Here is a 26,728-nt window from a genome sequence, read left to right as displayed (position 1 = left end):
GGCAGAGGGGTTTCAGTGGGGCCTCACTTCACACCAGGCCACATCTGCCGCCATCTCCTGAGACAGCCCAGGTCTGGGCTTCTCCAATGCCCACCCTCCCCTGTCTTTCCACATCTTACTCATTCAGTGTCTAGCTCCATCTCCTTCTCCAGACTGCCTTCTCTGATTGCTCCAACCCACTCTGTCCCCCCACCCCCACTGACCCCAATCTCCAGCCCCGCTTGCCTCCTAACCAGGCTCTTCTGACCATCCCACCGGGTCGAGGGCTAGAGCCCATGTCCCCCACAGCCCAGTGCAGAACTGGGCCCACAGGACAAGAAGGGACTCAGCCAGGACTAGGTGATGGGAGGCTAGAGTGCGTGGGCCCCAATTTCCCTCTCTGCTCCTCCTTCCTCTCCCACCAGCCACCAGTCATTCCCTCCCAGGATGGACACCAGGCATTCCTGCTCCAGCCGGACTCAGTGAGGGGGGTGGGGGCAGACATTATCAGAGTCATAAAATGTCAGCTGCAAAGTTCAGGTTGAAGGCCCAAGGCCTTATCACTCCTGTTTATGGTGCCCTGGCCTCAGCCTGGGAAAGGGAAATCTCTGAACAGGGAAGCAAAAGAGGGAAAGAAAACCTCCAGTGTCTCAGAGGAGGAAGTCTGCCCCAAGGCCACCCGCTGGGCCTTCCACTGCCCCTGGCTCCCCTTCCGCCCCACCTCCCAGGGACTCCTCACCCCTTGCAGAGCTGCCCAGGCCTGGGGCAGGGTGGGGGTGGTCACAGACCCAGGCTCTGCCTGGAAACACCCCCTAGGCTGGTGGGGGAGACCAGACCCAGTGACTCAGGGCGTTGAGATGGAAAGGTAGAAACCTCCAATGGGAGGCTCCCTCTTTCCAGCTTGGCCTCCCGAAAGCCCTGGGTAGGCCTAACCAAGGTCAACACCTCCCTCTGAGAAGAAGAGACCTGGCCCAGCTCCAGCATGTTACCTAAAGCCTCGGGGCAGCCTGCTGGGAGACCGAGGGGGCTTGGATAGCTGTGGACAGCCACTGCAGAGGTTGGAAGCAGGTGGCAGGGGCACGGTGAGGAAGCAAGGTGAGGTCTTCAGGGGCAGGTGGTCAACAACCTGCATTAAAGAGCCAAACCTCCCCCACCTCTTGGGCCATTCCAGCCTTTAGGGGCAGCTGGAGGCGTCCTGAGCCCTCGTGGTACAGTGGTTAAGCACTCAGCTGCTAACCTAAGGGTTGGTCGTTCAAACCCACCAGCTACTCCACGGGAGAAAGCTGGCAGTCTGCTTCCATAAAGAGTTACAGCCTTGGAAACCCTATGGGGCAGTCCTACTCTGTCCTATAGGGTTGCTATGAGTCGGAATCAACTCAATGGCAATGGGTTTGGTTTGGTTTGAAGGCTTCCTAGTCCTTCTGGGGTCAGGCCTGTTGGTCCTGCCAACAGAGGCTGTTTTGTGGTCTAGGGTGAAAAGTCAGCCCAGTTTAGCCAAACTCTCCCAGGTACTGTCCTGCCTCCTCCAGGGAGCCTTCCCTGACTGCTCCTCTCAGCATTTCCTGCCTCGGTCCTTGGAGGCTGCATCCCACACCCACCTGGGTGATTCCTCTTGGGTAAACACACCTTGGAAGTATTTCAGAGGAAGAAAAGGAAACAGCTTATTCTCTCCACCGTATATATGGTGATTTTTTTTTTACTTTTATTATAAAAATTTTCAGTCATATAAAAAAGTAGAGAGAATAATATAATGAACATGGAAATACCCAATTCCTAGGTTTGACCATTGCTACACTTAATAATTACCTTTTACATCATCTGCTTTTTTGACTGAAGTGCTTTAAATAAGTGAATTACAGGACGTTTAACATTTTACCCCAGATTATTTCAAGATGCATCTCGGAAACCAAAGGACATTTTCCTACATCACCATGATACCATCATCGCACCTAATAAAATTAACAATGATTCCTTAATACCTAATATTCAAATATCCACAACCAGCATTTAATCAAGCACCGCAAGGTACCCATGCAGTGCCCCCAGATTCTTCAAGGGCTGGGGTGGTGATGGGGAGGGAACCAACCTTTGTTCAAGTCTAACTGAGAGGAGTGGGCTCTGGGTGTCTCCGGTCCCCACTTTGCCCATCTGTAAGATGGGCATAGACGGATTCAGTGAATTCTGAGGTCTTCCCTATTTTTTGTGGGAGATGATCCATGCATTCTCTGCCTTGATCCAGCGGAGCCCCGCAGCCCAGGTGGGCCACACACACAAACACACACACACTTGGGACACATGACACACATGTGTCAGGGGCATACATATACCCGGGTGGGGAGGAAGAGGGAGGCCACTCCCTTTGGAGAAAGCATAGCAAAGTGATATTATCAGTGGTTTGGGGGCTTTCATGTCCGTGTCCTGATGAGACTGTACAGCAAGCTGGCAGGGTGGGTGAGGAGAAGAACTGGGTACCCTGACAGTGGGCATCAAGCTGGGCTTCACTGGGCTTGGCCCGTTCTTACATGCGGCTGGTGGCACGAGGATTCATATCTCTCAACCAGTGCCTCCCTACTATCTAACTTGAATCCTTCTCACTGAGCTTTAAAAACAAGTTTTCCTGCACAACAGGTTAGCAAAGGAGGAGAAGAGGTCGCCAATCAACCTCTGTGGAGGGAGGACTCGTAGCTTTGTGGCTCCCTGTGCTGGTGCCCAGTCTTCTGCTGGAGGCCCAAATACCAACATCACCCCCAGACTGTGTATTTGTAAACTGAGTGCTCTGTCCTGAAGGCTTCCTGGGATGACCTTCAAGGGGCAGAGGATTTAGGCTGACTGCTTAGCCTGAGTCCCTGCCGCCCCTCCTTTCCTGGCCAGCACCCCAGGGATCCTCTACAAAGACACCTTTAACTGCTTTGTGTCCCAAAGGAAACCTCCCTAGAAGGAGCCTTCAAGGGGACCAGTCTTAACCCTAGGATGAAAGTCTTTGCTTGGATTCTACTGATAACAAGAGCTCACTCTCTCCAGACACCTCTTTGGAATGTCTTGGCACCACTCTGAGCTCTGGAAAGTTCCTTCCTTGCCCCAAACCCATATCTACATTCCTTTGTCTCCCCCACACAACAGTTCTCATTCTGCCCTCTCATTACCAAAGGCTGAGCTCAGCCTACCCCAAGGTGGGGAGTCCTAGGGGTGGGTTGGCAAATATGGATTTGCAGACAGGGGAGGAGTCCTTTATATGTGATCCTCTTCACCACAACCTTGGAAGTAGGAGGTGCTGTTATTCCCATTGAACAGATGAGGATGGGTAGCATGCCCAGGGTCCCCCAGCCCGGAAGTGGCAGGCAGTCAGATTGCAGGACCTGTGGTCTTTATCAGGCTCTGCTGCTGCCCTGGGACCTGAGAGATGAGATTTTTAAATTAGTAAAATGCACCAATCAGAAGTGATGGCTCAGTGAGTTTTACCACATGGACATCTGTGTAGCCACCACCCAGATCAAGCCATGACACATTCCTATCACCCCGGCAGGCCCCTTCCCAATAAGATGAGGTCTTATTTCAACTTCTTTTAGAGCCTTCTGCAAAGCTAAGAGCATGCTTCGCCTCTCTTTTGTGACTTCTGGATTCCATGATCTAGCTTCCTGCCCCCCGACCTGCCCTACTCTCTTTAACCCCCTTGCCTCCTCAGCTACAAAATCTTCATCCTCTTACCAACTCAAAAGCAAAAGCCAAATGAAGAGGGCAGTCTAGAAAGCTGGGTTGTGGTCCTGTATGCCTGCCTTTGATCAAATGCCTTTCCCTCTGGGCCCTCAGTTTTCCGCTGTGAAAGAGTCTTTTGGCTGCCCCATGCATTCATGGGGGGAGGGAGGACTTAAATCCTCCAAGAAGTGCCTTAAATAAATGGAGGGTTTATTTAAGGCTTTCTGGAGTAATGATGGGGGCAGTAAATGGGACCATCCCTCAGCCCTCTTCCCTCTACTGCCCACACCCTCTGTCTCCTACATCCACCCCAGGCAGGAAAAAGAGGACCTCCTTTGATAGACTTCAGGATCACAAATTATTCACAGTGGCTCCCAATGCTTGGCAGTTTGCAGGCAGGAAGTTCTTTCTCCTGTCTCCTCTAATCCAGCCTGATGCATTTAACACCCTTCTCTGAAACCAGCTGCTCCTCAGAGGGGCTCAGGTTCCCAAGAGCCCACATTGTCTCCCTCAGCTCATCCTGCCATTGTTCTCTGGCTCAGACGAGGCTGGGGGTTCTGATTCCAGGGTGGTAGTGGGGGTCTCAGGCTTCCCATTTGGAGATAGGTATAGCCCACACCTGAGTTGAACTCACGCCGACTTTCAGAGCCCCCAGCATCTAATAGCGCTAGCTTCCAGTATCCTCACATCCTGCACAACCCTAGCCTTTGCCCCAGATCTCAGGAGCCCCAAAGCAGGACTTTCTCCCAAGTACCTCACCAATTTCTGTGCTGGGCTGAGCTCCAAGAGGTGAATTTGCCTGCAAGCTTAAAGTCAGCCTGACCCTGTGGTTGGGGCCAGCCTGGACCCCTCACACCTCTAGGATAGCAGTTCCTGGGCCCAGATGAAGGGCCCCAGGCAAGAGCAGACAGTCTGCAGCATCTCCCATTCCGGCTCCTCTTCCGTACCCCACCGTGGTGTTGGCTACATATGGGAGGTGACTGACAGAGAGCTGGCCAGGGAATCCTGAGTCTCTGGTTGGAGGTGGGGATTAGTCAAGTCTTGTTCATTCCACCTGCTCAGTGGGTCCCTTCCTCTCTATTCCCACTGTCCCTGCCTGAACCCAGGCCTCATCAGTTCCTACCTGGACTGGTGCAATAGCCTTCAGCCCTACTGCCTGCAACCTATCCTCCACATGACCCCAAGGGATCCTTGTAGAATGTGTGGCCCCCATGCTCACTCTCCTATTTCAGATCTTTGATGGTTCCCCATGGCCTCTGGATCAAAGCCCACACTTCAAAACCTGCCATTCAAGGCCCTTTCCAATCCCACCCTGCCTACATCTCCTGACTTGTCTTCCAGTTCTCCCAGGCCCCCAGCTTCAGCTACACCAGGCTTTCCCAAAACATGAATGTATTAGGCATTTTCATTATGCTTCTACACGTTGTTCCTACCTTCTAGAATGCTCTTACTGCATCACTATCTAAATCTTACATAACCTCCAAGACCCACCTCTACTATCCCGTTCTCTAAGAAGCCCACACTCCAGCTATATCCCACCCTGGATCCCTTTCCTGGGATCAGTAATAGGCTTGGCTGTATACTGCCCGGGAATTTTCCAACTCTCTCTATGCATCTGGAGTCCAGAGGGATAACGAGGATGTTAGCATGGGGAAGTAAGTGAGAGAGGAAGTCCAAAGTCTGCCTAAATTCCTCAGTGATAAGGGCTGGAGGGAGCTGCCCTGGCACTGGCTCCCAAAGGGCAATGGTTGACCAAATAGCCCAAGGCAAAGTCATGGAGAGAAATTGATGTAGTCCAGACCTGTGGCCAGAGACCTGGGTTCTATCTGGGCTTGGCTTGGGAATTTGCATTTGCTAGGTGACCTTTGTCCTTCACTGCCTCTTTCTGGGCCTCCATTTCCTCTATCCCTCCTCCAGATAGGGCCCAGCACTCAACTAAACTGTGGTGAGAACAGAGCTAATTTTCTAGATCACCCCTACCTTATTTAGAAATACCCCAGCCTTCCAGGTTACTATGTGGGCTCCTCCCCTCTCTCCTAATGGTCTCTCAGGAAGACCTCTGTGGCTGCGCTGGTGGACGAGCAGCATTAGGTAGGGAAGTTGACCCAATACCTGTCTGCCCTCAGACAGTGGCAGGCAGAAGGTGCCAGAAATCTATGGTGCCCACAGTGATTGGGAAAGAAGTATCTCTTGATAAATCACACAGTCACAGCCCTGGCTTAATTGGTCCCAGCAAGTGATGGCATCCACTGTCCTGTTCTCAGAGTACAGGCTAAACTCTTGGGTACTAGGACAGAAAACTCAATTAGCTGAAGCCATTAAAAAAGGTATTGGCTCAGGTTTCTGGAAGCAGATTGGCTTCAGGCACGGCTGCATTCAGGGGCTCAATGTCAAGAGGACTCGGTTTTTCTCCATCTCTCTATTCTGCCTTCAGCTGTGTAGCCTTCATCATTGAGTTCCATTTGCCAACAAGATGAATCCTTTGAGGTTTCCAATCTCCAAAGGGAAAGAACAAATCTACCTGCTGTCTTAGTTACTTAGTGCTGCCTTAACAGAAATACCACAAGCGGATGGCTTTAACAAAGAAGAGTTTATTTTCTCACAGCAAAGTAGGCTAAAAGTCCAAATTCAGGGTGTCAGCTCCAGAGGAAGGCTTTCTCTCTCTGTCAGCCTTCTCATCAGTCTTCCGCCCAGAGTAGGAGTTTCTCTGCGTAGTGACCCCAGATCCAAAGGACACGCTGTGCTCCCGGCGCTGCTTTCCTGGTGGTATGAGATCCCCCTGTCCCTCTGTTCATTTCTTTCTTTTATATCTCAAGAGATTGCCTCAAGACACAATCCAATCTTGTAGACTGAGTCCTGCCTCACTAACACAACTGCCACCCACCTTCCCTCATTAACATCATAAAGGCCGGATTTACAATGTATAGGAAGATCACACAATACTGGGAATCATGGCCCAGACAAACTGATATACACATTTTTGGCAGGACATAATTCACTCCATGACACTTGCCTAATTGCTTAATTCAAAGTCCCAGGAGTGAGTCTCCTGGCTCTGAGTAGCCTTACTTAGACCATGTGCCAAGCACTGTGGCCAAGAATGGTCTGACTGGCTCAAGTCTTGATTACTTGTAAATCCCCTGGAAAAGGGTTTATTAAAAATCCATGAAGTAAGAGTGAGGAAGGGGGTGTTTTCCCAGATAGAAAAAAGGACATGGGCACCAGAGGAAGGTAAGGGATTCTGGAAAGTAGAAACAACAGATGTCCACTACTATCCCTCCTGCTTTGACACTGCAGTGTGATAGGAGGTAACAATGGACAGGAGAAGAAGGTGAGGCTGAGAAGGGGCCAGAGGACAGGACAGACCCTGTTGGATAACAGGAAGGCGCCATGGGAAGAAGCATGCTCCAAAACAGGCCAATGGTGGGCCACAAGCTGGGGGTGGCCAGCCCCTTAGCTTTTCTCCCAGAGGCCACCTGTAGGATCTAACTGGCCACCTCTCTTCCCATACCTGAGCAGGATAAGCCATCCATAGATTCCTGAAGACAGGGCATCTCAAGCATTTCAGCCTGAGTAACCCTTATAAGGGAGGGAGGGAAGCACATGACCCCAAAAAGGAACCACGGAGTCTTAGTTATCTAGTGCTCCTTTAACAGATATACCACAAGTGGATGGCTTTAACAAGCAGAAATTTATTTTATCACAGTTTCAAAAAACCCGCTGCTGCCGAGTCGATTCTGACTCAAAGTGACCCTATATGACAGAGTAAAAGTGCCCGATAGGGTTTCCAAGGAGCAGTTGGTGGATTTAAACTGCCTACCTTTTGGTTAGCAGCCAAATGCTTAACCACTGCACCACCAGGGCCCTCTCACAGTTTAGGAGGCTAGAAGTCTGAATTTAGGGCGCCAGCTCTTGGGGAGGCTTTCTCTCTCTGTCGGCTCTGGGGGAAGGTCCTTGTCTCTTCAGCTTCTATTCTTTGGCTCCTTGGTGATCTTTCTGCAGTGTGGCATCTCTCTTCCCCCATCTCTGTTCCCTCACTTGCTCGTTTAATCTCTTTTATATCTCGAAAGAGGTTGATTTAAGATGCACCCTACACTAATACTGTCTCATTAACATAAAAAAGAAAACCCATTCCCAAATGGGATTATAACCGCAGGTGTACGGGTTAGGATTTACAACACTGTTTGGGGGGGACACAGTTCAATCATAACACATAGGGACAAGTTTCCTTTAAATCTTATATTTTTTCTTTTAAACAGTCATACAAATTCTGCATCCTGTTCCATAATAGATCTGTGTTCCTTCCAATATGCCAAGTTTTAATGAGTTACCAGCTAATGTCTTACCCCAATTGGCTGATAAAGTTGACAGCCCAATGGAGCCTGGTATTCATTGTGTGACTTCCAGGCCCATGGTACTGGGAGAGTGAGAGCTGGATGCTGGGGCATTCTGGAAGGCATCCTGGACAAGGAGTCCTGCCCTGAGGCCTGGACTGGGTCAGCCTTGGCACTTAGATACAGATGGGAAAGTTGGACTTTGGTGACTTCTTTGACAATAAGCCCCACCAAGGCTCCCAGGAAGGGATAAGGGGGCTAGTGGGGGAGAAGGGACTCAGTTGTGTGGCCGGCCTCTTGGGCACTGAGTTGTCCAGCCTAAGCTTGGATACCACCCTCCCACAGCATGGAGAGCTCACTGCCACTGGGATGCATATCCCTCAATGGAGTCGATTTACTTAAAACAATGGTCAAAGTCACCAGCTTGTACCCACAGGCCAGGCAGGGACCCCCTTAAAGGAAGGAAATAGGGGAAGCCCCCCACCTGTGATCTCCCCATAGCCCCACTGCGGGAAGCCTTTTAAGTCAGCAGGGGAGGTAGTTGAGGCCCATTAGACCTACAGGGAAACTGAGGCCCAAGGAGGTAGGACTTTGTCCTGGGGTGGGAGGAGCAAGTTGGGGGAGACTCTGAGAATCTCTGATTCTGGGTGGTCTTGCTAGACCCTCCCCACAGTCCTCTTGGGAACTGTGGCATTTTCCTACCTAAACTGGCATGAGGTTGCCAGGGACAGCAGCCACTTCCCTAAAACAAAAGACCCAGGCAGAAGCTCCCAGCAGCCCAGTGGTTCTTCTATGGAGGCTTCTGCCTGCCCCTCCCCACCCAACAGTTCCCAAAACTGTTTTTTTCTGGCTGTCTCTAGACAGCCATCACCCCTACTCACATGTCTGCTCCAATGCCAACTTTCCCTGGCACACCTGGTATGGCCCCACCCCGATCCCTGGCCGGGGCACAGGGGAGGGAAGGGAGAACCCTGGGCCTTCCTATCCTTTCTACCCACCTCCTGGAGGCAGAGGTGCCCTGGTGATCCTGGACAGGCCTCTTTGACTTCCTTCAACCTACTGCTGCCCCATTAGACCTAGTATACCTTGAATTATTCAGAAGCTAAGGAGGAAGCAGGTGAGGTCTGGGCACGAAGGACCAGAGGGGTGAGTCCTCTTCCCAGCCTGGTGACCCAGGGGACCCAACATAGGCTTCTGGAATGGGGACAGAGTGTATAAAATACAGCTAGACTCCTGGACTCCTCCTAAGCCTTGCCCTAGGAACTGGAGGATTGGGTCCAGCTCCTTATAACAAGGTAGCACTAACTGCGCCCCACACATCCAAGGAGACAGAGGTGGGATGGAGGACTCCCAACCCAAGCTAGAGAGAGTAGTAGACTCCAGAGGGCCAGCTCTGGGCTCTAAGGAGATGCCCTCTTACCTCTGTCCAGGGTCTCACCACCAATAAAGAGACAAAGTTGTTACAGCCACAGTACTGTTGGGTGAGCCATCTGGTTTTCCCAATTTCCCCCAGCATTTGTTGGGTCAACAAGCCATGACAGAGTCCTCAAGGCATACTCAGCCTTGAGGACAAGTTTTGGGTCAGAACTTGGTCAGGGTCAAGGCTCACTCTGGGGCTAGGATTAGGATTCAGTCCGGGGTTGGGATTGGGACTCAGTCTGGGGGTGGGGTTGGGACTCAGTCTGAGGTTAGGTTTGGGACTCAGTCTGAGGGTAGGGTTGTGGCTCAGTCTGAGGTTGAGATTGGAACTCAGTCTGGGGGTGGGGTTGAGGCTCAGTCTGAGGTTGAGATTGGGACTCAGCCTGGGGGTGGGGTTGGGACTCAGCCTGAGAATGGGGTTGGGGCTCAGTCTGAGGTTGAGATTGAGACTCAGTCTGGGGGTGGGTTTGGAACTCCGTCTGAGTTTGAGGGCAGGGTTCAGTCTAGGGCCAGGATGGTGGCTCAGTTGGAACTTGGAACCTGCTTGACCCCATGCTTCTGGAGTCTGTGTACAAGAGGCAGGCCCTGAAGGAGACTGACAGGTCCCCTCCCATCTCTGTACCCAGGGTGGCCAGGCAGCTGGGCTACAGCGAAAGGAGTGCATGTTTCTGCAGAAGATCGAGATGGACCACAAGCAGTGCCTACAGGAGGCCCAGCTGGAGAATGAGACAGCAGGTGATGCCCCCAAGCTGCAGGAGCTGCAGGCCCCCATTTTTCCTCACATTATGGAACCAGATCCAAGTCACATTCATTCCACATTTGTTGGATGGGGGCCACAGGGAGGGGAGCACTTGGGTGATGAGGAGAGGATGCTGGGAGAAATGGGGAAAGCCAGATGGAATAAGAAAGGGCTTAACATGTTTCCATATTCCCATGACCTATCCCAGATCTGGGGAGCTCTTAGCCATTAGCTAAAGGAAGCATAATAAATTGGGGTTCTGAGAAGTGACTGGAGCCAACTCTGCCTTGGGGGATCCCTATCCTCTTGTCCAGGAAAAGTGGAAATAATGTCCAAGTCTGCCAGCCCACCCAGGGTAGGAAGGCTTAGGGTGCTAGATGGTGGGGGTCTATGGACAATAAAGGCAGTTCACAGAGGAGTTGGGGCAGCTCACTCGTAGGAACACTTCTGGGCCAGCTTTCTCAGCCCCTAAGCTTGGCTGGAGCTGAGGTGGGAAGAACTGGCCTTAAGCCACCACATTCTGGAATTAGACCATTGCACTGTGTTAGGATCTCGGAGGGGAAGCAGGGGACATTTGGTGACAGCATGTGACCCCATGAGGACCACATGGAAGCTCAGAACCATCTTGGAGTCTAGAGAGATTGGACACCAAACTAGTTGGCACAGGTCTGGAATACTTATCACCATGGGGAAGCAAACCTAATCCTTCATCCTAACCTGAGGCTCTGCCAACTACTATGACCCCAGAGAACTGGTTGTGACAACCAAACACACAGGCAGCTAGGACACAGGCATGCACACAGCTTCCCCATCCCAATACATCCTCAGCAGGCAGATGAGCCGTCAGCCCATGATCCTGCTAAATAGACAAGCCAAGGTCAGACCCAGAAGCTGAGCACGTGGAAGCCTGGGGAGGTCTGGGAGAGCTCCCACCTGGCTGTGTGAAGGGTGTGCCAGGGCATCCTGAGGTTATGGCTGCCCATCGGCTCAGACCTGGTGGGGCCATCAGGCCAGGACACCCTCTACTCTTCAGTCCCCACGCCCTACCCCATGTGCCCAGCACCTTGCTCAGCAGCCCTGAAGTAAAAATAGGAGCAATTACAGAGGACTTCCTTCCACAGGTGGTGCTTGAGCCAGACTTGGAAGGATGAGCAGGGTTTGGAGAGGCAGAGAGGCTGGAAAGGTGGGGGGACCAAGACAGGTTGCATGGGAGGGAGGGGTGTCAGGTTCAGGGCTCACTAAGGGGAAGGGGCGGAGCTGACACATAGGGCTGGAGGCTGTGAAGTGGCTGTGCTGGCTCTGGGCCTCCCTCCCAGGTCATCTCCCCAGGCTCTAAGATCAAGTTATGCAACAGCCTCACTCTTCCCAGGAGCGTCTTTGTGTCATCCCCACCCCTCCACCCCATTTTCTGAGACTGACATTTATGTAACCCCTCCTTTTTGGCCCCTTGGCAACCAGTCTCTCTGCCTTCTGCCCCTTAAGTGTTTGTGTGTAGCCTCACGGACAGCTTTTGCCCCCCAGGTCTCAAGGAGGGACGGCCCCCTGACTCCTGGGGCCCTGAAACTGAGGCCTGGGCCAAGGGGTAACCGACCTGCCTGTTGCATGTGCACCCCACCCCCACCCCAGCAAGGCAGAGAGGCAGGGCCAGGCTGCAGGCAGGGCCGGCAGCCCAGGGAGGCCTAGACCCCAGACTCTAGGCCCCAGAGGAGCACCTCCCAGGCCAGGAGCGCAGGCCACCCTCGTGATCCTGGTGAGGTCATTGCTGGCGCAGGGCTCCTGTTGGATGCCAACACAATGTCACCAGACAGCCAACCTGGGATCCAGGGGAGGGCAGGTCTCTGGGCTATGGGCCTGCCCAGGACCTTGATAGGGCTCTGTGTGTGTTCACGTACAGCCAGGTGTGTGCTCCTGGTCCCTGTCTGTCTGGCGTTGTGTCTGTGCCTCTGGGGTCTGTAGCTCTGTGTCTGACTCTGGGTGTCTCTGTGTGTCTGGATGTGTGCTTCTGTCTAAGCCTGGACATGCCTTGGTGTGTGGTGAGCCTGTGTGTGTGTGTGTGTATATGTGTCAGGGGGAATGTCTGTGTCTGTCTGTGCATACCCAGACGTGTCTGTCTGTATGTCTATGAGTTGTGTGTCTCTCTGTGCCTGTGTTGCTGGGGACCGTGACCTTTTCTTGCCAGGTAAGTGTACCTGTATGCATGTGTTAATATGTGTCTAAGGTTCTTTGTGCCTGGGAGTGCTTGTCAGTGTGTGCATCTCTGGGTACACACAAGTCCATAAAATGACACAGCGGAGCCCCCCCCCGGCCTCCCCGCCCCAGGTTCTGTCCAGGTTGGGCTTTCCTGCTGTGGGGTCGCTGCCCCAATGGGCACACAAATCAGCCTGGGCGCTGTGATTCTGTGGGCCTGCTGACACTTGTGATGGGGCCTGCGGGGCCTCCCTGGACAGGCACACAGGGAATACTCCCAGGGCCAAGCCTAGGACAACACACCCTCCAGGTGCCAAGAACTTCCAGGGCTGTCACCCCCTCCTCAGCTTCCTGCTGCCTTGGCAAACCAGCCCCATCTGGCCTCCTGTATGGGGCTTCCCTGACTGCTGGCTCCTATACTGACCACTCTCCCTGGCTCTCTGCCCTGCTTGCTGCCCTGTGGTCCAGCAGCTGCTCAGTTGCACTGAGTCCCAAGAGTAGGGTCGGTCTCCCTCTCCTCTTTCCTACCTCTAGCGAAGCTGAGCTCAGACCCGGAGACCCATTTCCAAATCTAGCCCCTGGCCTGTGCTCACAACTAGAGGTTCACAGAGAGCCCAGAGTCTACAGGGACCAGACACAGTAGCTGGGCCACAAAGCAGGGTGTGCCCCACTCTGTCAGAGAGGGGTAAACAAAGTCCAGCAGCAAAGTTCCCAGAGAAATAAAACAGCCCTTCAGAGCAGGAAGAGTGGGAAAGGCTTGCTGGGGAGGGAGTGTGTGAACAGGCTGTACACTCACCAGCGAAGTGGCCATGGGGCAAGTCACCTGACCTCTCCATGCCTCAGTTTCCTCATCTGTAAAACGAGAGGGTTAAATAAGTGATTTGTTTAAAGAGGTTAGAACAGTGCCTGACACAAGGGCTACATACCAGGGCTACGTAAGTGTTTGCTGAACCCTGAGCAGATTCAACTGACCTGAAGGGCCCCTGCATGGCCTCCACTGAGGCTGGCACAGGAATGAGGGGGCACTGACACCAGTGAGGCCATAGGAGTCCTCAGGACAAGTTGGGGCAAAAGAGGTTGGCGTCCTGGAGGAAAGGAGTCTGTGCTCTCTGGCTGGGCCCCAGGCATCCAGCCTTCAAGCCCCAGCTCCCACCTGGCTGCTGCAATCCTGGAAGGTACCCTCCCTGCTGCTAGCCCACCCCCCACTTAGAGTCCTGTGGCTCTTCCCCACGTGGGGACATCCCTCCACCTCCTCTTCCCAGGCCCTCTTCTTGGGAACTCGTGAACCTTCGGACCTGGGCTGGGCTGGGCTGGGCCGGGCCGGCTGGCGTTGACTTTGGCTCAGGGGTTGGGTTTTCTGAGCAAACCTATGGGACTGGCAGGATTGCAAAGAGACAATTAAACCTCCCTCAGGAGAGCCCAAAATAGCTCTAGTCCCTCAAGGGCACCTGGCCCCTGAACAGGCAGAACCAGGGCGTTTGCATCTGCCTATGAAAGCAGACCCCTAAGACCCGACACGCACCCTTTGCCAGCCAGGCCACTGCAGGGCTGATAGGTGCTTGGAAGAGAAGGCAGCCTGCGATGAGGGGGCACCCCTGAACTCACTCCCTGACACTCTTCCCAAATCACAATTCACAGTTTAACTGAGTTGGGGTACCTGGTGCTTTGTGAGTTTTACAAAGATTCCTCCAGAACTAGCCCAACCTCAGTATACCCATCGCCCCATATACTCAACACCCCTTTTTTATAACAAATATTTTCTAACGCCTCCTTTACTATCCTAAAATAAAACTCAGGATATACACATTCATTTTTTAAAAAAGAAGTTGTTCTACTGTAACATAAAAAAAAAATAAAAAGAAAGCAATTTATAATAAAATACTATGTACATGTCAGGCACAATTGCAATAGAAGATAAGACATAGTCTGAAGGTTGTACCTATAACTACAGACTGGGAAGGTGAGAGCTGTAAAGGTAAATTAAGATATACGGGTAGTTGTTGCATCGGTGACTCAAATATCACAGGCAGTATAGCTACTGGTAACATGATGTTCCAAAACATTGATCAATGTTTATAAAGTTCAGAACAAAACAAAGTATGGTCTCCTCCACCTTTACTCGGTAGTTGTATTCCTGGAAAACTTCATGTCTGTTAAGTCTGTGCGATAGGTACCTTGTGTTATACGTAAAGGTTCCTGGGTGGCGCACACAGTTTGTACTTGATTACTAACCTAAAGGTTGGTGGTTTGAAGCTGTCCAGCTGTGCCATGGAAGAAAGGACTGGTGATCTGCTTCCATAAAAACCAAACCCATTGCCATCAAGTTGATCCCGACTCATAGTGACCCTATAGGACAGAGTAGAACTGCCCACATAGAGTGACCCTATAGGACAGAGTAGAACTGCCCACATAGAGTGACCCTATAGGCAGAGTAGAACTGCCCACATAGAGTTTATAAGGAGTGCCTGGTGGATTCAAACTGCTGACCTTTTGGTTAGCAGCTGTAGCTCTTAACCGCTATGCCACCAAGGTTTCTGCTTCTGTAAAGATTAACCAAAAATCAAGCCTGTTGCCATCAAGTCAATGCCAGCTCATAGCGACTGTAAAGATTATAGCCAAGAAAATCCTGTTGAGCAGTTCTACTCTGTAACACATGGGGTTACTATGAGTTGGCATTGACTCAATGGCAACAGGTTTAGCTTTTTGGGGTTTTGGTTATATGTAAAATGGAGTAAAGAGTCTAGGCTCTGGCCATTACAAAAGGGTTTCACCTACACAAATGTCTGGTGGTTCATTTGAAAGTCATTCGGAACATGAGACAATTCATCATTGTGCAAGACTACCCAGGACGTCTACCTGGCATCCCTGGTGCATGCCCATCAAATGCCAGGTGAGGCCCCCCAATCACTGCAACAAACAAAACACCAACACTGCTTGCAACACCCCTAGGGGGCAGTCTGTCCCTCACTGAGGATCAGGGAGCTAGAGCCATGCCTTCCCTGTTAAGCTAGGGCTGTGCCCCCCCACCACCCCATCCCCCACCTCCCCCCCCCCCCACCTCAGACTGGAGGCTCCTCTAGGTGGGATGTTGGATTTCCCCAGCCTGGCAGGAGAAGAAGGAGAGTGAGTGGCCTCACCAGGCTGGAGGCACCTGGTGATCATGCTGACCCATGTGTCCTCTGCATCACTCCACAGGCTGCAGCAAGATGTGGGATAACCTCACCTGTTGGCCGGCCACCCCTCGGGGCCAGGTGGTCGTCTTGGGCTGTCCCCTCATCTTCACTCTCTTCTCTTCTAGTCGAGGTAAGAGCAATGGGTTGAAGGGAGGGAGCAGGGGTGGTGTGAGTGAGGCCACTGAGGGGTGCGGTGTACTTAGCTCTCAAGGGAATGGGATGGCAAAGGAGCATGGCCAACGGGGGTTGGAGCAATCAGGGGGTACCCTGGTAGAGGCAGTGATAGCATTGGGTCTTTGAAGAACTTGTGGGATTTGATTAGCTCTTCAGGTAGAGATAAGGGCGTGGGAAAGGCTCACTAAATATTTGCTCAGCAATTGATAACTGATTGACTGGCAGGTACTTGATGAAATTATGGCTCCCATGTTCCCATTGTCTTGGACTGGTCGTGATTCCGTATTTGCTGCCTGGAGCTGATGACCTTTTGGCTTCTGTGAAACTGTCACAGGCCTTTGCTTACACACCTTGCCATGTTCTGCTTAAACGAATGTCCACATATAAGACAGAAAAAAGGTGAAGCCTCTTTACAAAGTGGGTTTTCTTGCTCTTGAGTAATTATGGAGGCTTACCGATAACATGTATTCAGTCCTCCTTTCATTTAGTGGGAGCCCTGATGGCATAGTGGTTAAGAGCTCAGCTGCTAACCATAAAGGCCAGCAGTTCAAATCCACCAGCCTCTCCTTGTGTGATAGTCGGAGTTGACTCGAAGGCAACGGGTTTTGGTTCATTTAGTGAGTATTTATTGAGCACCTACTAGTCCGCCGGACGCTAGTAGATAAAGCACTGTAGAGGTGGGGGACAAAACACTCCCCACCCACCACCTGTCTGCCCTCAAGGAGCTGACGTTTTAGTTGAAGAGACGTTTAGCAAGAAAACAAGCAGATACATTATCATAAACAGTAAGAAGTGCTGGGAGGGAGAATAATGGGGGACTATGTAAGTAACACAGGCGTTCATGAACAATCTCTCTGAGGAAGTGGCATTGAGCTGCAATCTGAAGACCTGGGGGTGAGAAGGAGCCATGATCCCAGGGCTCCCCAAAGATGGGGAAGGGGATTGAGAGAGGGTACCAATGACCCACAAATTAGTCATTCAGGGAAACTCAAGGCTGGTGTGGCTGGAGCAGAGAGAGCTGAGGGGTTGGGTGAGGAAGAAACGGGTGGGCAGAAGCTAGACCATGGAGAGGCTTGAGGACAGAGGTGAAGACTTGGGTTCTTTCTAATCTCCGTGAGAAGCTACTGGGGGTTTAAGCAGGGAAACTGATACAGTCTGATTTAGGTTTTTAACTGATAACTCTGGTTTCTGTGAGAAGGATTCTAGGAGTACAAACAGGAAGCCCCGATCACAAGGCAGGTAGGAGATGTTGATGACTGAACTAAGATGTGGACTGTGGTGGAAGAGAGAAGTGGGAGGCTTGCCTATGGAGTGGGTGTGGGGTGAGCCGGGGAAGGGAGGAATACGGCATGCCCCCCACCCAGGTCTTGGTGTAATGAGCTGGGGAAAAGGAAGGAGCAGGATTGGGGTGGAGAGGACTGAGGGAGAAGAATGGGTGAGGAGGACAGATGGGAGCAGGATGGGTACAGAGCACTAGGGAAAAGGTGGACCGGTGGTGAGGACTTAGGGAAGAACAAGGCTTGTGGGGAGGACTAATGAGGAGCAGACATGGGATACAGAAAATTGAGGGAGGAGCAGGAATGGGTGGGGAGGACAGCTGAGGAGCAGAACAGATGGGGGTCATGATGAGGAGCAAGGCCTGAATGAGGATTCAGAGGGTGGGCAGAGGACCATCAAAAAGACTGTTGGGCCTCACTCTAAGTGGCCTTCCCTTTCTGGACCTCAGTCTCCCTGTTTTTTAAGTGGGGGTGGGAGGTAGACCAAATTCTTTGTTTAGGGTGGGCAGTTTTGTTCCCCAGCGCTGTGACCTGAGCCCTGAAGGAAAGACCTAAATGCCCTCCCTGAGGCTTGCCATATTCCAGGCCAGTGTCCCCCTAGCCCCGCCCTCCTCCAGGGGAGCCTAGCAGGCAGGAGATGAGTCAGTCAGGCAAGTCTCGTGACGCGCCCCATTGGCAGAGCCGGACAACCAGCCTTCTCCCAGATCCCAGGGGAAAGAAGACAGGGGAAAGCACCTGTTAATTGCATTCCTCTCTTGCACTCTTCTAATTGGATTCCTCCCTGATGGTTCTTCCTTCTGTCCCTGCTGGAATGTCGCTGCTGGAAGTTTCTTCACTTGAGAACCTGGACTCCAGGCCACCATCTGGCTAACCCAGAGACTGCTGGCCAGAGCCCCTTAAGGAATGGGGATGGGCGATTAGACCAGGATGCTTGAACTGCAGCAGGGCCCGCTCAGGTCAGATTGGGCTCCAGCTGGACCAAACCTGACCTCTCCATTTCTAGGATGTTGGAGTTGTAACGGGGCATGGCAAGCCCATAAGTTGCCTTTATGCAGATGTGAAAAAATGCCCCTTTAGTTAGGGCTGCAATAGATGGACCCTGATAGAATGGGAGAAAAATGTGGAACAGAATCTCAAATTCCTAAAAAGAAAAAACAACCAGATCTACTGGACTAGTTGAAACTGGAGGACTTCCCAAGACTATTGCCCTGAGATACTCTTTGAACCTTGAACCGAAACTAACCCCCGAGGATAAAAAATTGGCTAAAAAAATAATGAATATCACCAGTAAGTACTGTTCTCCTTTAAAAAAAAAATCACTTATTGGCATCTGGGGTCTTAAATGCTAGCAAGCGGCCATCTAAGATTCATCAACTAGTCTCAACTCACCTGGAGCAAAGGAGAATGAAGAACGCCAAAGACACAAGGTAATTATGAGCCCAAGAGACAGAAAGGGCCACATAAACCAGATACTACTTCAGCGTAGAACTAGATGGTGCCCAGCTACAACCAATGACTGCCCTGACAGGGAACACAACAGAGAACCCCTGAGGCAGCAGGAGAGCAGTGGGATGCAGACCTCAAATTCTCGTAAAAAGACCAGACTTAATGGTCTGACTGAAACTAGAAGCACCCCGGTGGTCATGGTCCCCAGACCTTCTGTTAGCCCAAGACGGGAAACATTCCCAAAGCCAACTCTTCAGACGGGCATTGGACTGGACAATGGGATAGAAAATGATATTGGTGAAGAATGAGCTTCTTGGATCAAGTAGACACATGAAACTATGGTGGCATCTCCTGTCCGGAGGGAGATAAGGGGGCAGAGGGGGTCAGATGCTGGCCGAATGGACACGAAAAGAGAGAGTGGAAGGAAGGAGTGTGCTGTCTCATTAGGGTGAGAGCAATTAGGAGTATATAGCAAGGTGTATATAAATTTTTGTATGAGAGACTGACTTTATTTGTAAACTTTCACTTCAAGCACAATAAAAAAAAAATCACTTATATGAGACCAATTGTTCAACAATTACTTTAAAACAAAAATGAGAATGTAAGGCAGGGCAGGGAAACTAGATTAATGGAAATGGAACAACCAGAACAGAAATAATGAAAACATTCACATTGTGAAGAATGTAATCAGTGTTGCTGAATAACTTGTATAGAAATTGTCAAATGGGAATCTAAACTGCTGTGTAAATCTTCACTGAAAACACAATAAAGTATTTAAAAAAAAAAAAGTGCCCCTTCCTCAGGTGAAGTCGACCCCTCACCAGAGCCCACCTAGTGACAACCTGACTGCAAGCTGGATCTCAGCCCCCATGGTCCATGAAGCAGGTCCCTTTGCAGTGAACAACTCCCACGGCCATACTTGGTGACCCTAATCTCTGAAAATGATACAGAGAAACAGGAAGCTGTGGGTCAGGGGCTGGAGACATGGAGGAAAGAGGGTGTGTTCCATGGCCAACTAGATAAGGAAGATGTAAGCAACGGACCTTAAGTTCCAAAGAGGAAAGTTTGCAAGTGAGGGAAGTGCAGGGTAGGAATGAAGCCAACCCAACCCCTGCCCCTTTGGGTAGCAAGACTGGAGAAGGCATGTTGTCTCCGGACACTGGAGGGATTGAGAGAATCAGGAGGGACCTGATTCTTCGGAGAAAGCTTGAAGAAGATAAAGACTCATGGAGGGCTACAAAGAAGTCATCTACCAGACTGGGTAAAATACCTGGGTCAGAATAAGGTGATGGGGCGGGGGGTCTGGGATTGCTCATCATGGTACCAAAATGTTCGTGGCAGCCATTCCTTCAATTCATGGACTGCATATCATTCATTTGTGGTATTTTTACCTTCAAATATTTAAACAGACTTTTTTTTTTTAAAGAATAAAAAAATAGGATAGCTATTTTCATTGGGTAAACTCAACATGGCTTATGCCATGAGTTGGAATCAATTCCAAGGCAACTAACAACAACAAACTCAACATATAGTCTATGTTAACCATGTCTGTGGAGTGTATGAGACACCCCCACCCCTGCCACCTGCATCATGAAGCCATAAATAAGAAAGTCTTAATGTCAGCTCAACAAGTTTGGTCCCCTTGCTGATGGGGCCAGGATACCTTTGACAGGATTTCAGCAGAAGAACACCATTATCAGGTCTGGGTTTCAGAACACGCCCTTCTGCTCTCTTGGGGTAGGGAGTGGGCAGGAAAGCAAGGGAGATCCATCAGGAGGCTCCTACCTAATCCAGGGAAGATGAGATGGTGGCCCAGTCTAGGAAGGTATTGCTGAGGAAAAAGAGGCTGGGACAGGACTCGTGACTGGTAAGGAGATAACAACAACAAAAACAAAACCAAACCTGTTGCCGTCAAGTAAGCGACCCTATAGGACAGAATAGAACTGCCCCATATGATTTCCAAGGAGCGGCTGATGGATTCGAACTGCTAACCTTTTGGTTAGCTCTTAGCCACTGTGCCACCAGAACTTTGGTAGTGGGAGAAGGGGGGATAAAATGACCCCTACTCTGATTTCTGGCTCCAGTCACTATGTGGTGCCATTCAGGCAATGGAGAACCCTGGGAGGAATGGGGGAGTTGACTTCTTTTTGAGACATGGTGAGTGGGAGGAAACTGGGAGAATGTGGGACAAAGTTACTTGCCCGAATCCCCGTCTACACATACAAGGCTTGCTGATGCCCAGACCCAGGCTGGGAAGAGGCTCTTGGCTGCTTCTGAGGGGCCCATGGCTACCACCTTTGAAATCTCCTTGAGAGCAGTTTCCTCTGAGGCCTAGGCCACAGTCCCAGGGCTCTTCAAAGAGGCTGTACAACCCTCTAAAGATGACCTGTTATTTCCTCCTTTCCCCCACCATCCAGGGGGACGAGGGGCTCCAGGCAACAGAGTGCCCCTTCAGTCACTGCTGGGAGCCCAAAAAGATCTGGAGTCAGGCTGACCAGGATCTGCATACCAAGTCTGCTGCTTCCTTGCTTGTAACCACCGGCAAGTCACTTACCCTCTCTTAGCCTTCAGATCCACATCTTTTAGTGGGAGTAACGAAATTCTTCATCCCTAGCCTAATGCATTAATGTTTGCACACCCCACATAAGGTGTGTGAAGTTGCTGTGTAGACACTGATGACCCAGGGTCACTAGCAAAGTTCATGTGGTTGTTGTTTTGTGCCATTGAGTCAATTTCAACTTATAGCCAGCTCCATGTAACAGAGAGGAACTGCCCCATAGGGTTTTCTAGGCTGTAATCTTTACGGAATCAGATCACCAGGTCTTTCTGCTGTGGAGCTGCTAGGTTTCTGGGTGGACTCAAACTGCCAACCTTTCAATTAGCAGCCAACTGCTTAACTGTGGCACAACCAGGGCTCCTTAGCAGAATTTATAGTGATATCAAAAACCAGTTGTGGTAGAGTCAATTCCAACTCATAGCAACCCATGTGTGTCAGAGTAGAATTGTGCTCCATAGGGCTTCAGTGGCTGTTTTTTCAGAAGTAGGTCTCTAGGCCTTCCTTCCAAGGTGCCCCTGGGTGGACTTGAACCCCCAGTCTTTCAATTAGCAGCCAAGCATGTTAACAGTTTATACCACTCAAGGACTCCATAAAGATACTAGGTGCCCACTTTGTCTGTGGGCCTGACCTCATCAAGTCCTGGTTCCTCTGGTGAGTTGGGGGCTCAAAGCTTAAGGCTTTAGTTTCCCAGCTTCAAGGCTGGTTATTTTGGCTTTGCCCCCAGTTTCCTACTCACCCTATCCTGGTGGGGGCAGGTTCCCAAAAAGAATAAGATGCTGAGGGTGGGCGTGGCCTCAGAGTAAGCTAAGTGAACTCCTTTGAACTGAGGATGAGGCAGGGCCTGTAGTTTGGTGAAGGGTGGGTTGAAAGCTCAAGGCCAGGCCCACATTTGGCTGCAACGGTGGGAAGCCAAGGGGGCAGAGTAGGGGAGGCTAAAGACTTTGCACCTAGCAGCATCTTGCAGCAGTATGGTTAGGAGGTGTGGGCAGAGAAGGAGCTGCCAAGGAAGGAAACCAGTGCAGCCCAGTGCCCCTTCCTGCCCTCCTCTGGGGCCACGCAGTGGAAAGAGACCCAGCCCAGGGTCAGATCTCTGTACTGCTCCTTCCTGGCTGTCCCTCCCTCTCCTCCCAACTGTCCCTCAATTCCTCATCCATAAAGTGGGGTGACAAGAACTTCTTTCAAAGGTCACCAGGAGGATTTACGGAAATAATGAACATGGAACCACCTGGTATATTCCAGGTGGCAAAGTTTGGAAACTATTAAATACACATGCACAGTGACCCTCTCTGAGCTCTGCACCTGAACACCTGAAACAAGTCCTCAGGTCACCTCAGTGCAAATGAGGGCCAAGGTTACCGGGGAAGACTCTGGGGACCAGATCTGCTCTACCCTGTCCTCTCTGTGTGGTTTTGGGCAAGTGACTAACCTCTTGGAGCCTCCATTTCTCAACTGTGACATGGGGTTACCTTTGCATTGGGTGGTTGTTGTTGTTAGGTGTCGTCGAGTCAGTTCCAGCTCATAGTGACCCTATGTACAACAGAATGAAACACTGCCCGGTCCTGCGCCATTCTCACAATCCTTGTTATGCTTGAACCCATTGTTGCAGCCACTGTGTCAATCCATCTCGTTGAGGGTCTTACTCTTTTTCACTGACCCTCTACTTTACCAGGCATGATGTCCATCTCCAGGGACTGATCCCTTCTGATAACATGTCCAAAGTGTGTGAGACATAGTCTCACCATCTTTAGTTCTAAGGAGCTGGTTGTTCTTCCAGGACAGATTTGTTTGTTTTTTGGCAGTCCATGGTATATTCAATATTCTTCACCAACACAATTTAAAGGCATCAATTCTTCTTCAGTCTTCCTTATTCCTCGTCCAGGTTTTGCATGCATATGAGGCGACTGAAAACACCATGGCTTTTGTCAGGCACACCTTAGTCTTCAAGGTAACATCTTTGCTTTTCAACACTTCAGAGAGGTCTTTTGTAGAGGATTGGCCTAATGCAATGAGTCTTTTGATTTCTTGACTGCTGCTTCCATGGGTGTTGATTGTGGCTTCAATTTTTTCTCTGTCTATCATGATATTGCTTATTTGTCCAGTCGTGAGGATTTTTGTTTTCTTTATGTTGAGGTGCAATCCATACTGAAGGCTGTGGCCTTTGATCTTCATCAGTAAGTGCTTCAAAGTCCTCTTCACTTTCAGCAACCAATGTTGTGTCATCTGCATAACACAGGTTGTTAATGAGTCTTCCTCCAATGCTGATGCCTCCTACTTCTTCATATAGTCCAGCTTCTGGGATTATTTGCTCAGCATACAAACTGAATAGGTATGGTGAAAGGATACAACCCTGACACACACCTTTCCTGACTTTAAACCATGCGGTATCCCCTTGTTCTGTTCAAACGACTGCCTGTTGATCTATGTACAGGTTCTTCATGAGCGTAATTAAGTGATCTGGAATTCCCATTCTTTGCAATGTTATCCATAACTTGTTATGACCCATACAGTTGAATGCCTTTGGATAGTAGAGGAAATTAAATAAGATAATGTGCATAAAGTGCTTTGTACAGCAGTGACTCATAGAAAGTTCTCGAAACTTGCCTTTGATGAAACTGATAATGATGGTGATGATGGTGATGACGAGTATAGCAGTGATGATGATAATAGTGATGACGGTGGTGCCTGTGAGAGAGGGACTAGAAGGCAGGGCTGTTAGGACCCATCTCCTTCCTCCTTTCTTCCTCATCTCCTCTCTTTCCCTACCTTTCTCTCCCTCTCACTACTTATTCCTCCATTTCCTTCTCTCCTCCTCCTGTCTTCTCCTCCCTCCTGCCCCTTTCCTCCCACTCCTTTCTTTCCCCTTCCTTCCTTCCTTCTGCCTCCCCTCCACACCAGCAAGCCTGGAGGCCATCTTTCTCCTGGACATCTTTCTCCTGCCTCTTTAATGAGTCCTGGGATGGGGGAAGGAAGTTCTTCTCTGGCTCACCGTTGTCCATTCAACCCCTCCTCTCCCTTCAGGGGAGACGACATCTCCCCAGGGCTGGAGAATGGGGGCCTCAGTAGTACCCGTCACCGCACGTACCCCCTTAGCAGTCCTACCCCCTTGCTAGCTCTGCTGTAGAACTGCAGGGAGCATAGCTGCCCTGGAGCCTCAAATAATTTCTTCCCCAGGATTCTGCAGTGCTCTGCAGCTTGACTCCCTTTGCACGCGGTGCCAGGAACCCCCTGCTTCTCCACTGATGAAGATTTCAGATCTGTGCCCTTATCAGGTGGCCTCCCCCACCTGCATCATTCGTTCCTCTCCAGCAACACCTCTGAGCTCCACTGGGTATGGGAGGCAACCCAGGTCCAAGGCCCCAGGCAGGCTGCCCAAGGAGGACTGGGCAGGCCCAGGCTTCACACCACAGTCAAAGGGCTACAGACTGTACTCACAGGACAAAGTAACCCATCTAGGCATCCCATGGCCTGGGTATCTGAGGCCAGGGTCCAGCCCCCATCTGTGACAAGGGTCAGCATTCAGCTAGAGTGTCGGGGTCATTCTGTGACAAGGATCCAGTCTGGGTCTGTGACAAGGGTCAGAATTTATATTGCACCCGGGGTCAGGTTTGGACCGTAACAAGGGGCAGGACTGAACTGAGGAATGTGCTCTGACTCTGTCATCTGTGTCGATGGGTCCCCTCGTGGCCCTGGAGGGACTATGATGCCCTGGTTGTCTGGGTCAGTGCAGCTGGAGCCTGACAGCACCAGGGGTTGGCGGGAGTGGGGCGGAGTTCCCTGACCTGTGTCAAGCAGAGACAGCCAGACCCATGACCTACTCCACAGGCTGGCCCTGCTTCCCATCCCAACCTCTCTCAACCCTTCCTACCCTTGCCCTCCCCCAGGCCTCAACGTGAGCCGAAGCTGCACTGAAGAGGGCTGGACACACCTGGAGCCTGGCCCCTACTCTGTTGCCTGTGGCTTGGATGACCAGGAATTGAGTTTGGATGAGGTGGGCCTCAGCATACCCCCACCTCACCCCCAGAGCATCCTAGCCTGCTAGATTCCTTTCACCCATCTACACGAAGGGATGAGGTTGCTCTCTATGTGGGAGCCAGGATTCCTGGGGTCTGTCTTTCCCAAGGCTCCTCCCTCTCCAGGACTGTGTATCTGGAGGCTTATCCCCTGGCTACTTCCAACAGGGTGTCAGAGGTGGCATTCATAAAGATGACAGACATGTAGAATGGGGTCCCCAGAGCAGAAAAAGCTAAAGCAGCAGCCCCAGGCTGGGCCACCTTGCTGCCTCGTGGGAGCCTCGCTCTAACCTGGAGGTAGCAGGGCAGACAGATTCCATCATGCTGGTAACATCCAGAGGCGACACCTGGGTGCAGATCTTGGAAGGAACCAGCCTCCATTCCCCAAGAACCAGTCAGAGTCAGGGACAGGAATAAGACCCGTTGTCCTCAGTCTCAGGAAGGGATCTGCCCCCAGGGCAGGTGCAGCATAACGGGTCTCTGTAAGGATTTGAGCCCAGGGGCCAGGTAGCGATCTTGATGGGAGGCTGGAGTATAATTGGAGTTCTCAGCGAGGTGCCCCCTCATTGCTCTGGTGTGCAAATGCATGTGTCTGCCTGCCTGTCTGTAATGGCATCTGCCCCACCCTCAGACAGCCTTTTCAGATGGGGCTTCCACTCCTCCCAAGGGGGCAGCAATTTCCTCAGAGGCCTTTGAAGCCCACTGGTGCCTCAGGCCCACATTCCCCTAGAGCCCTCTTAACCACTGGCCTCCAATCAGGCAGGGGTGGGAATTGGAGAGGAGGGAGGGGCTTTGCCCAGTGACTGTCCTCTACTTAAGACCATGAGGAGGGTACCGGGCAAAGGAGTCCAACAAGAGGTCTGTTGGGGCCCAGATTTGTCTGCCTTCCCTGGAAAGGCCAGATTGCCCCCATTCTGCTGCCCTAGCCCCTAAGAGCCCAAAATGGGAAATTACCCCCATGGTGTCTTCTTTAGGCTTTTGCATTCACTGCCTGCGTCTCCTGGCTATACAGCATGAGGACGTTGTGTGGGGGTCTGCAGGGCAAGCAGTCGGTCCCCTAGGCTGCTGAGCCCAGAGCTGGGCACAGAATGGGTAGCTGACTGGAGAATGAATGAATGAATGAACAAATGGAACACCTGAGGTCTTCACTCTTTCTCTCACTGACATATCCCTCCCAAAGGAGCAGTAAGAGGAAGTTGAATTCAATCCCTGCCCCCACCCTGGGAAGCCCCCTGTCCTGTCTATGGACTCTGGGGGGTTAAGTATCAGGGGACTGAAGAGGGCCCCTCAGCTGCTCCTGGGAGACCGGGTCCTCAGCCTCCTTATCTACCCAAGGCACGGATGGGAAGGCAGGGTGTATAGCGCACCCCACCCCTGCCAACACCCCCTAAGGGGGCCCAGCCCCACCAAAGATCCTCACCCCCTCCCTCTAGCAGCAGCAGACCAGGTTCTATAGTTCAGTGAAGACTGGCTACACCATCGGCTACAGCCTGTCCCTTGCAGCCCTTCTGATCGCCATGGCTGTCTTGAGCTTGTTCAGGTGAGGACCAGCCAGAGCAACACGTCTCAAAGCAGATCTGCCCCACGTCACTCTCACCATGGAGCCAGCCTGCCCTGGACATGCTCTGCTCGCTCCACTGTCACCCATCAGACATTACACAGTCCCTGCCACAGCCCCCTGCCAGGCCAGCCACCCCTGGACATGGTAGGGGGCTCTAGAGGTGCCTGCAGCCTAGTCCC

The 26,728-nt window shown here is 51.4% G+C and overlaps 1 protein-coding gene across 5 annotated transcripts in view; it reads left to right on the top strand.

Moving 5' to 3' along the window:
• The window catches only part of VIPR1 (vasoactive intestinal peptide receptor 1), a 42,201-nt gene that overhangs the window by 1,641 nt on the left and 13,832 nt on the right, over positions 1–26,728 (top strand). Inside the window, exons 2-5 of one of the 5 annotated variants that reach the window (XM_064274738.1) lie at positions 15,547–15,654; positions 20,839–20,962; positions 24,860–24,966; positions 26,425–26,528. In XM_064274738.1, coding sequence (XP_064130808.1) covers positions 15,547–15,654; positions 20,839–20,962; positions 24,860–24,966; positions 26,425–26,528 — 443 coding nt within the window. Of the gene's footprint in view, positions 1–10,051; positions 10,161–15,546; positions 15,655–20,838; positions 20,963–24,859; positions 24,967–26,421; positions 26,529–26,728 lie in introns of all 5 variants that reach the window. The other 4 variants (XM_064274737.1, XM_064274740.1, XM_064274739.1 and 1 more) reach the window with 4 other exon arrangements.

This window comes from Loxodonta africana, chromosome 22, assembly GCF_030014295.1.
Source record: "Loxodonta africana isolate mLoxAfr1 chromosome 22, mLoxAfr1.hap2, whole genome shotgun sequence".
NCBI lineage: Eukaryota > Metazoa > Chordata > Mammalia > Proboscidea > Elephantidae > Loxodonta > Loxodonta africana.
The sequence above is the reverse complement of the archived record's forward strand: the minus strand, read 5'-3'. Positions and strand labels throughout refer to the sequence as shown.